We start from the raw sequence: 11,599 nt of genomic DNA, 5'->3' as shown, positions 1-11,599 counted from the left end.
GATACTGGCTAGTTTAACTCGATATCAGAGAGGAGATCAGTGGTATCACAGTTCACTAGAATCTATCACTGATGTGACAATAAGTACGCAAGTCAATTAATAAATAGATAAAATAAAATACCTTTAATGATATTCATAAAGAAGTGGGCTCGTATGAGCCGCATAGATATCTTCTTTTCTTTCCACAAATGAATGCAGACACAAGTGTGATGCATAGACAGGGGTTTTAATGTATGTTTCACTTACAAATATGCTCCAAGCACAAGTTACCAGCTTTCACATGGAGTAAAATTCACTTTTCAAAAAACCCACGATGCATTGCATCTGTTTATACTGTATACTGTAGCCCAAAATAGCATTTATTAGAAGGCAACATATTTATGGTGCAAATACTCATTTGTACAATAAATCTTACCACATGTAAATCTTTTTCTATAAGCAGGTAATGAGCGATCAATTCGAAGGAAAAACACCTTTTTTTTTTAATGTAGGTGCAATGTAAAGACTGTAACATACTGAATTGATTAATTTACCATGTAAATGATCACTTCAAATATTGAGACGTTTTACACTAAAAGGACCTTTGAGGGAAAGGTCAACATGGCCTCTAACTCTCTAGGAGGACCCCTGTTGTTTTACTGTGTAGGGGGTGAGAGGTCGGGTACTGGGATATGGTTAGGATTTTATATTCATTTGTTTCAAAGCAGTGAATAATAATAATAACAATAATAATTCCTCTGCTTGTATTTTTGTGACAACTAATTGCTTCCGACCGTCTTTCGTATGGACCGTATTGATCTACATAAGGCCCCGCAGTACGTTGTATTGGGTTATAAAAGTGCAAGAAGCCAAATTGTTTTAAAAGAAGGGGATCTGCTGACGACAGGTGAGTCCTCTATCATTGATATTTATTACGGTATTTAGAAATACGTGATCACTTTATAATAATCTTAAAGAAACGACTCATCTTGGAATATGCTTTACATGCAGTTTGAATTCACCAGTTGCGTCCACTGTCCATATACACCTGAATGCCTACCCAGAAAAGAACTGCAAAGCAAAGCCCAAAGTAACTCCTTGTAGCTGCACATTAACCTTGCTTCACCCGCTGCACCACGGTTACAACATCTCTAGCTCTTTCCCTGTCTACATGACAGGATTTATTTTTTTTTTCTTCTTAAAGAAAACCTCTGAGATATAATTTAATTTTACCAGCACCCATCTCCTGGCACCTGCAACTTGATCACAATGTAAAAAGAATGCCACAATTTTCAAGCCACGTCATGCAAACGTACATAACCAAGCACCAGATTATATCAGTACTATTAACGTGTCAGAGAGAAAATGAACAGCTTACATGGGAAATTGTATTATTCCAACCATAGAACAAAACGATGAGCGGCTGAGTGAAGTTTGCGTTGGTAGAATACGCTCACCTGCACCATCTTTTCAGAGTTGTGTATCACTGTTAATAGCTCCCAGAGAATAAAGCACGGGTCATTTAAAAGACATTTTCCTGAAGCTCCTCGGTAATCAATCCAAAAACGGTAAGCAGCAATGTGAATAAACAAATGAAAAAAATGTGCAATGTCATTTTTGGGGATGGAAAAGCCGAATAAAGGATCAACACTGCTGCTTTTAAAGGTAGCTGGGTGTGTGTTAAAATAACTGTTTTGAGGCCGTGATCAATCAGATTTTTTTTTTTTACGTGATGCAATTGTGGGAAATATGCATGGAGATACAAAGGGACTGTAGCAGTACAGTATGTGGAGACAATTGGAATTTTAAATTCATCCCCAAACATAATTGATTCTGACTCAGCTAGACTGAAGGAAGTCTACACACACTGAAACGTATCTTTGACCGACAAAAAAAGTTTTGATTAACCAATTTTCATTCTGACATTAATGCTATTTTCATTTTAGTTTGTGCTGAACAAAATGACTTTTTGTGTCGTCAGTCTGAGAGTACGAGCCAAACGACTCAGAGAAAGTCAGTCATTTGACCTGAACATGAGACACATACACGCAATGAAGTTTGTGTTGCAATGACTCTGCAAGAACACACAGTTTAGATGCTACCCATCACCAAAAAAACCCATCATTCTGTAAATCCTAAAGGCACCTTAGAGAAAGATAAATCCCTGTGCTTAAGTAGTTTGAGAGGTTTGGGGTTTAAACAAAAAAAGGGAAATTAGAAGCCTTTTCCTTGGAAAAAGCGAAACTGCTGCATGGAAATACAACGGCTACATAGTAGATATATAAAGATATATAAAGTTCTCTTTGCATAAACTACTCTGTTGCTGATTGTCTAAAAACATGCCTGAAAGACATCGAATATCTCTAATCGTAGGACTATTCTATGCTTTGCTTCAAATACTGCAACACAGCAAAATGCTCTGTTGATCTGACGCTTGGTTTGCATCATACTTTGATGCTGCAAATCTTGCAACAGTTTGCTTTTAAAGATAACTAACATGCATTGGGAAGTTCTCTCCTGGCCATGCTGATATTTCTTCTAGGATTTCTCGCCAATGTAGAACAGTAGGAGGCAGAAAGACAACACAAAATATACAAAACAATAAAACAAAAAGACAAATTGAATTAAAAAAAAAGAAGAAAAAAAAATCTGTAATAAAAACAGTGTCCAACAAGCTCTGTCCTGCTTCGGCAAACACAATTCCCCAGACACGCTGGTGGAGGAGGCTGTCGTTTCCTCCCCCCTCTGTATCCTTTACTCTATATTTTACTCTTCCCAAAAATGATCTGCTCTAGTACATCCATTAACATCATTATCATTATCAAGTCTTCATCTTCCTCCTCCTCCTCCTCCTCCTCCTCCTCCTCGCCCATTTTATGTCTTCCTTCTCAGGCTGGACATGCTCGCTCCCCCTGCAGGCGAGAGGTTGGAATGACGCTGTATTCCTAACCAGATAAGGGGAGAGACGGTGCCTCTGCTTCCACCAAACAGGGTTAAAATTGGAAAGTGACTTGGGACTGATTGAACGGGCGAATGGAGCAGGTCGGCATCACACCCTACTGGTGGGATGGCAGCGGTAAGTACAGTTGGACAGATGATCTGCTCCTCCATCAACGTTCTGGGAGCACCCCCCCTCACAGCAGGCCTCTGGAAATAAGGAAGCAGGTACTTAGTGAGACTTTTCTTTGACATTGAAACCAAAAAGCTAAGATGTGCTGCACAAGAAACCCCACTGCTCTATGTACAGTCTTAATAACTGCATGGGTGAGATGAAGTCGCACCTGCGTCTTCTCCTGGCATCAGCAGGTGACTCCGACATGGACTGGGCAGGGTGGGGTTGGGTCCTTCTTGACCAGTGCTCAGCTGCAGGCGTCTCATGTGACGAACTACTGCTGTGGCGTTGAATGCTTGCTGTGGAGGAAAAAGACACAGATCCAAGAGTTCGTCGGGAGCGGTCCAACCTAATTTATGTTCAACTAATGTAAAATACCCATAAGACCTGTGCTCATATGACATCTGTAAAGCTTACACCAATTCAAACAATCTTCATTCAAGGAAAGCAAACAGGCAAAAGCGGACAGCAGAGTCCGTCCTGAAGTCCAGACTAAAGCCCGTCTTGTAACTCAGCTGTACTCCATCACCGTACAGGGAGACGAAGCATCCACCATGTATTACGTATCCGAGATAAATCTGGACGAGTTACCTTCCACTTGCTCTTTGCAAAATTTTTCTTGATCTGAGCACTGACAGACTCGTGAATGTTCTTCTCCAGGGCAGTATCTCCAGCAATCCTGACAGAGGGAACGGAAAACATCTGTGAGCGAGCGTACGTTTGCATAATGGGCGAAAATAATTCTTGTACAAACACAGTTACAGTTGCCTAAAATAAAACAGTCATAGGGACAGTCTTTAAATAAGAGCTCAAGTATTGAGGTGTTTTTTTTTAGACAACAGACGTCTTTGTAATCCTGACAGACGAGTACAGGAGCCGTACCACGGGTGCTGCAGAGCCTGGTCACAGGTGTAGCGGCCGTTTGGGTCTTTCTCCATCAGATGCACGATAAAGTCTTTTGCTGGAATGAAAAAAAAAAGAGAAAACACAAAAATCCTCAGCTGCACATAATTTTGTTGTCATCTTATAAGTATACCCTGCTTGGAAAGCGAGTATGCCACATGCCTGAACACTGGCCAATGCAATGATTCCATAATTTGTTTGGGAAGTTGGAGAGGTCTTTACTGGAAAACAGTCACTCTGTCAAGTCTTAGCCAAGACTGGAAGGAAAACCGACAGACGATCATTGCTCTGGCTTGTGAGTAAAACACCTGCGAGTTGAACTAACAGAACGTTTACCGACCTAGAAAACTTAAAAAAAACAAAAAACGTTTCTGCTTCAACAGTGGAGAGACGGACTCGGTCTTGTCCTGAGGATTTGTTCAAGGCGAGAGATGCCAGGTAGGTGAGTGAGTACAAACAAGTTCTGGCTGCCTGGTTTCAATGATCTTGAAACGTGTCGAGGCGCCGGGTTATGGTTCAGCTTTGAACTCAGGACTTTTGAGCGTTATGAGCTACGTTGCCATTTCTGACTTGTATTACTGTTAAAACAATGACTTTTTTTTTTTTTTTTTTTCATCTTGAACTTGTTTTTCTGTCTTTTTTGCCAATGTAGGACATTTTAGAATGGTTCCTGTTTCTGCACGTCTGTGTCCTTCCTGGCTCCTCGGGACGCTCTTTGTCCATACAAGGTCTCCTGCTCTTTCACTTCTCTGATTTTGGTGAAGTTTCTCACTGTGTTTCATCTCTTCCTTCCTCCCAGCCTTGTACTGTACTGTACTGTACACTACATTGAGTTTATGACTGTGCTTATCTTTGGTTTTACCTTTTCTTTAATCCCTTCGATATCTTTGTCTCTATGGTGGCCATTCATGTACTGGACTTTAATACCTGCACCGAGCTGAATTGTACAAGTTTTTCTGCGGTTGTGTCAGAAAAAGGTTTATAAGAAGGAGTACCTGTCAAGAGTGTGTTCACTCTGTCGTTAAACGATGCTGGAGAAGTATTTGATTGATATGTTTCAGGTGTTGCTTCTTTAGTGATATTTACAGTCTGACGAAGAAACCTTTTGATGAGCTTTCGGTAAATATGTGCTGTACCTGAGTCCGAGATGTCATCCCAGTAAGGAGAATCAAACTCGTACTCTGCTTTCAGGATCTGTTCAAATAGTTTGGCATCATTCTCGTCGTAGAACGGTGGGTAACCGCACAACCTGAGACACAGAGCAGAAGGCTGTTGAAGGTTTCTCCACTGTCGTATTGATGTTCTTTCTGCTCAGGTCGGATCCAACAGAATGTCTTCTTGCATCCATTTCTAAGAGTGAAATGAACCCGTCTTGTGTGAGGCTCACAAAGTGTACTCACAGAATGTACGCTATGACACCAATAGACCAGCAGTCCACTGCTTTACTGTAGGGTTTCTGAGCCAAAACCTCAGGAGCTTCAAGAGGAGAAAATGAAAACAGTTACACAGCTTGATATAGAATACACAAGCTCATCACATTTACACTTGTTTCACTGAGTGATGAATCTACCTCTACTGGCCCACCACTAATGATCTGCTTTGCCTGCTATGCAAATGGTATGTAAATGTGAAACGTTAGGATTACATCTTTACCAACATATCCTGGCGTCCCACAGGCAGTCGACATCACACTGCCAGAACCCTCAATTTTAGACAGCCCAAAGTCACTGATCATGATTTTGGAGTCTTCGTCCATGCTGTAGTACAGCAGATTCTCGGGCTGCGATTCAGAGAGACAAACGAAAGACAAGCGACGTGAACAATGAGCACACAAACATCTTAAAAAGTCCCCCCTGAACACACGGATGCAAACACAACTCCACGGTCACAACATGGACACACAGTTGATAATCCCCCTAAAGAGATTATTTGCTTATGAAGACAGGATTATAAAAGCAACACTAATACACCTTTGCTTTTGTTTACTATTATACAACTGTACTTACTGTTATCTTCAGACAAGCAAACAGAATGTTTTCAGACGAACACAAACCTTTTTGTCATCTTATAGCAGGGTTTATAAAAACTAAATATAAAGCATAAAATGTGCCACCACAATTCAACTGTTGTAAATACCCAAATAATGTTTGACATATTCAGTGACATATGCTGAATTAAATGAGACAATTCAGATGCGGGCTCACCTTGAGGTCACGATGCACAATTCCCATGTCATGGAGGTATTTAACAGCATCCAGGATCTGCTGAATAAGCTTACTGGCATCTTTCTCTGTGTAGAAGCCCTTCTCAATGATACGATCGAAAAGTTCCCCACCAGACACCCTAAACCAAGAAACGAACTTGTCAATTTCCGAAGAAAGCTGTGAGAATCATTGAAAAGATTTGAAACGCAAAGAAATGTACAATTGAAAGAAATACAGGAACTACAGAAGAGAAGTTTTAGGAAATCTAAATTTAAGAAAAGGACACAAGGAAACAAACGTGGCAAATACAAAGGCAGGATTCACAGAAGTTTCCTAAGTAGTTGAAATCGGGGAATAAAGGGTATAATATTCTGGATGAGGTTGTTATTTCTAGATCGGTTGCACATTTATGATCAGATGTAGAAAAATATGAGTATGTTTGGTCTGAACAGTTCAGGCTGGTGACGTGTGTCTGATAAAGACCACTAGAGGGAGACTTTGCTCTACTACTGGGGGGAGAGCCAGAGAGAGAGAGAGAGAGAGAGAGAGAGAGAGAGAGAGCGAGAGAGAGAGCGAGAGCGAGAGCGAGAGCGAGAGCGAGAGCGAGAGAGAGATCAATCGTTAAAGGTGGAGTCATGTTCGCACTCGGTCCATTTATAACCATTATGTTTTAATCCAACTGAAATCCTGAAAGTACAACAAATTGAAATACTTTTGCTAAACACTGAAACGAGTGCTGCTGGGAGTCTAGTATGTATATGAAAATGCTACAAATGAGTCTGATGGATTTAAGTTATAGATTCCATGTGGTTTTTTTTAACAAATTGTTCTGTTAAGGAGTTACAGGAGATCTTTTTTGAAATCATTTAAACTTTTTGGAAGACTCTGAATATATAACAAAACCAGTATTTGTGGGCTGCTGAAACAAATGTATGTGGAATTTCACACTGCCCGGCCGTTACATAATAGTTAGGACAGTTTGCACTACACGCACCACTCAGCGGAATATCTCCAGCCTCACCAGAAGTAAACTTTTACTCTATTTTGGTATTTTGATACTGTACTCTGAACTGAGGAAAAATAAAGCTGTTTCACCTGTAAAGACCAATATGTGTCTGTATATGTGTCACCCAGGCTCTTCTTGCTTATTAGTAAAGTTTCTCCATGATGCTAATATAAAACTAATGTTCCAGCAAAGGAACCTGCTGCTATCTTTTCATTTGTATTATGTAAACAGCATTTTCTGTATGTTTGTGTATTAAAGCATCTCCCAGTTCTGAGTCTGACTCGGGTCAAACATGTGGGGCTGCCCCCCTGTTTTTGTATCCCTCCTGCAGCCATATTTTTGGTGGTTGCCATGAGGACATCCACACTTCCTTTGCTTCAGTTTACCCGCCCAAGGAGGAGGGCATGGCAAGCTGTTGCTACATTGCATTTGGCGAGACATGAACTCAAACAAGTCGACCTAAAAAAGGGCCCGTTATGTCATGATGCAGTTGAGATTTATTTTTTGTTGTGTTGGCCCAAAGCATGTTACAAATACTTCACAAGGACACCCAGGACTGCAATAGCTTTATGAAGGTTTGTGGGGTTAGTGAGGCACGATCAGGAACCATGATGTTTATATTTGTTGTTTTTATGCTTGGGTGGTCTTGGTGTTCGTGGGACTAGGTATATGTTTTCATGTAAGTTGGGTGATTGTAAATAAGGAATATCAGTTTGTGTGAGTTGTGATGAAACATAACCGAGATCAAATTCACAAGAATTATATTTTTCCACTTCATCTACATGTAGTTTGTTCCTGCCCACTTAAAATGTTAAAACTAAAGAGAACAATATCAAAAGACATCAGATGTGGGGGATTAGTTAATTTCTTAAGTTGCTTTACAAACACGGTGCAACTGAGATGATGTATGTCTCCAAAGAACTCAGTGTCCCCTGCATCACCTTGCCTCCATGCTTTTAGTTCCCTCATGTGTGCGTTTTGCTCTGAACATCTTTAGATCTCCTTGCAACATTTGCTTGATGTCCTCAGGCTGAGGTAAAAACTTTGTTGCTCTGCTTCAGCGGAAAGCGTCACACAAAACAGCGAGCCAGTATGAGTCAGGAGGAACACAATATGGATTTCAAGGTCTTTCGTTCCTATGATTCGTCTGTGATTAATGTGCTAATGATTTACATTTCTTCAGCCTCTCAGCTATTAGCCCTCTTGATCTCAGTCTGTCCTTTCTATTCCTCTCTCCGACATCATATCAGTAAGAATGGGTGGGACACTGACAGTCCGCCGGTGTGGGGGCAAACCCCCCGACTGCGGTGTGTGTGTGTGTGTGTGTGTGTGTGTGTGTGTGTGTGTGTGTGTGTGTGTGTGTGTGTGTGTGTGTGTGTGTTGCACAGTGCAACTAATGGCATTAGACAAGCAATGTGTGGGAAATAACGCATATAACATCACACAAGGTGTCGCACAACCCCACACACGTGTGAATACTCACAGTTGCATGACAAGGTAGAGATGCGATTTACTCTCAAATATCTCTTCCAGAGAGACAATGTTTGCGTGTTTAATCCTGTGAGGAGAGACAAAAAGGAAGAAAGCCGTTGAATATTTTCACATGAATACTTGTGGGATTGCTTCATAAAAAAAACAGGGAATCCATAGCTGAGGCCTGAAAGCGCTGGGCTGCTCACATTGTCTTACTTGTTTGTGGCGGCATGCAGCTCCTTAATTGGATGAACTCTGTGTTCTGCTGCACCTCGAGACCCGTGGGTGCAGTGACAGAAGTGAGGAAATGACTCACCAGATCAAGGCTGATATTGTATTTCTCTGTGTGATCAGTGCCTGCTCTTATCATACCTGTATCACCTTTGACAAGTGTTCAAAATGCCTAAACAACAAATTTGGTCAACAAGAGCCAATTTTCCACACAACATATGAAATGACATTCACCCCGTCCATCTTCTGTAAACCTTATCCCAAGTCAGAGTTGTAAGGCTCAAGAGCCAATCCTCGCTCGCTATGGGCAAAGTCTGTGTTCAGTAAACTTTTGATGGGATTACTGGTGTCATTTTAATCCATCCCAGACCTTTACACTCTCACTAGCCACACTTGTGGCTAATGAGAGGGTAATCTGTACTGGATTACAGCAAGTGGCTTGGAAACACACAGTCTGAAGCACTGTTTCACCTGTGTTTTCGTACTGCAACTCTGCTTTGGGATATTAAAAAAAACTCAACTCGTTGGACAGACAACACAAAGCCATGTGGTTAACTCAGTCTGAGCTCATACTGGATTACAGCAATGACTCCAGATTGCACCACCAGTGCATGGACACCTTCATTCATCTTGTCTCAGTGAGGAAGGAGAGACGGACTCTGTGGAGGATGAGTGCTGGACTAAAACAAATGCGTGTGAAGCAGTGTGAAGTCAAACATTGCACACTGTTACTGAGGCTCCACACCATGCAGTAAACAATCCTCCTTCCTGCTGTGTGTATGTGTGTGTGTGGGGGGGAGGGGGCTGAGTGTGAAACCTTTGGTAGACTCTGGTCATGGTGATTGTCAGTGAGCTGAAATGTCTATTTAGAGCCAGTGGTTTGCGGACCCCTGTCAGCTTCCATGTGTCTCACCAGGCATCAGGTCACAGAAGTCAACAAATGAACAGAAAAGGGTTGTACAGTTCACTTCCGGGTGAAACTAGCAGTGTGTCCTGCTTTTTTTTGAAGTGAACCCTGTTGTCTCATTCAAAACACTTTGTTGACAAACATCGCATTAAATCTTTTGTTCTTTGAAATCCAATTTTTTTTATATTCTATTCTTTCTTCAAGCTGTGAGATACGGGCGCAGAGCGGACCAGCAGTCAATTAATAAATGAAGTTAATAATGAAGTCCGATGTTCACAGGATGTTATGGTTCCTGTGTGTTGTAAAAACTTCCATGAAGTGGATTTTAATTGAAGTGTCTCCAGAAAAATGTAAATTTTTGCTTCATGTGATGTATGGTTTTTGCTACTGCCAGGAGCTGGAATGCATTTCGATGTGTACAATAACTCACAGAACAAACCTATTATATCTTGGGTTAACATTTTTTAAATATTGTAGCCTTAACTTCTCAAATCATTTGTGTGAAAGGCAACTTTTTGCTCTGTTTGACTTTAAAGACACGATCCCATGACATGCTGTGAGCATCACCTCGCACTTTGTTACAAACGTGTCACATACAACTTTGCGGTCTGATACACACATTATCTTGAGTTCACCATCGTGCGATAATGGATCCATTCAACCCCTGACGCTCATATTTCAGGTATGATATTTAGCCACTGTAATTAAATCTTTTTAGCTGAGTAAGAGCAAGAGGACAAATTCACACAAACTCATGTGACTGAAATATGCACAGGTGACTTTAACAGCAATATCTGGGTTTGAATAAGTGTCTTAACATAAATCAAATTAGAAAATATTCAACTGCTCGCTCGCTAAAGAGATGATCTCATTTGAATACAACAAACAGCCAGAGGAAAAAGAGACATACAAATCAGGAAATAAGAAGCTGAACATAGTGCATGAGCGTCATTCTTATCTGCAGTCAGATAATATTGCATTCACTTCTGTCATATTGTTATAATTAAAGCACAGTTATTCGTCTATCATTCAGTTCAAAAGCATGAAATGGGCACCATTAGATTATTGATGCCCTGTAATGCACTGATGCACTGAGTGTCCCCTGCCATCACCCATAACCCCCCTCTGCAGGGAAAAGTGTGATACATGGATGAGTGACCAAACAGTCATTAAAGAGAGGTGAGGCTGGCACGTTTGGCTCTGGCCTCAGAGACAGTGGAAGTGGCGATGGAGATAGTCTATAGTGAACACTATGACTCTACGTCTACCAGTTTGATGTGACCGCTGCGTCATGTTCTTTACTTTGCAGCAAATCTTCAGCGTCATTCTGCGGTGAGGTTAAATTAGATTTTTCAAAAGAAGGTTTATTAACAAACACAAGAAAAGCATGATCATTCGTTCCTAAAGTTACAAATTACCATAACTTTGCCTTGCCGCCTCAATCAGGAGTTAAACTGAACTGCTTCAAACAGCCGAGCAGTCATGGGGGGGAATTTAGACGGATGTTTGAAGACAATTTAAGTCTTTACTGTAATTTCAGCGTTAGTTTGGGCTGCACCACCTCTGGAAGGATATAATAAGCAGCTAAATGACTTTAAACTTGATGTTCCTTTTAAAAACAAATGGACACATGAGATAATATGATGATGGTCATCCTGAGTGGGGTTTTCGTGGCTTTCTGTAAAGCAAGCAACATCACACTGAACACATTGTTTTCCGCTGTATTGATTAAAACACCTTGAAAAAAATAATCACCCTTTTCTCCAATTGTCGTTTAAATGTTT

At 41.0% G+C, this 11,599-nt stretch overlaps 1 protein-coding gene across 2 annotated transcripts in view; it reads right to left on the bottom strand.

Moving 5' to 3' along the window:
* Positions 1-208: 208 nt before the first annotated feature.
* The window catches only part of camk1b (calcium/calmodulin-dependent protein kinase Ib), a 34,445-nt gene continuing 23,054 nt past the window's right edge, over positions 209-11,599 (bottom strand). For both annotated transcript variants that reach the window (XM_080461092.1, XM_080461091.1), the window contains exons 4-12: positions 8,688-8,762; positions 6,199-6,337; positions 5,648-5,774; positions 5,395-5,470; positions 5,131-5,243; positions 3,974-4,052; positions 3,683-3,770; positions 3,261-3,390; positions 209-3,126 (exon numbers count right to left, since the gene is read on the bottom strand). In XM_080461092.1, coding sequence (XP_080317218.1) covers positions 3,029-3,126; positions 3,261-3,390; positions 3,683-3,770; positions 3,974-4,052; positions 5,131-5,243; positions 5,395-5,470; positions 5,648-5,774; positions 6,199-6,337; positions 8,688-8,762 — 925 coding nt within the window. In that variant the 3' untranslated portion in view covers positions 209-3,028. The remainder of the gene's footprint in view (positions 3,127-3,260; positions 3,391-3,682; positions 3,771-3,973; positions 4,053-5,130; positions 5,244-5,394; positions 5,471-5,647; positions 5,775-6,198; positions 6,338-8,687; positions 8,763-11,599) is intronic.

This window comes from Lipophrys pholis (assembly GCF_963383615.2).
Source record: "Lipophrys pholis genome assembly, chromosome: 4".
In the NCBI taxonomy this organism is placed as follows: Eukaryota; Metazoa; Chordata; class Actinopteri; order Blenniiformes; family Blenniidae; genus Lipophrys; species Lipophrys pholis.
The sequence above is the reverse complement of the archived record's forward strand: the minus strand, read 5'-3'. Positions and strand labels throughout refer to the sequence as shown.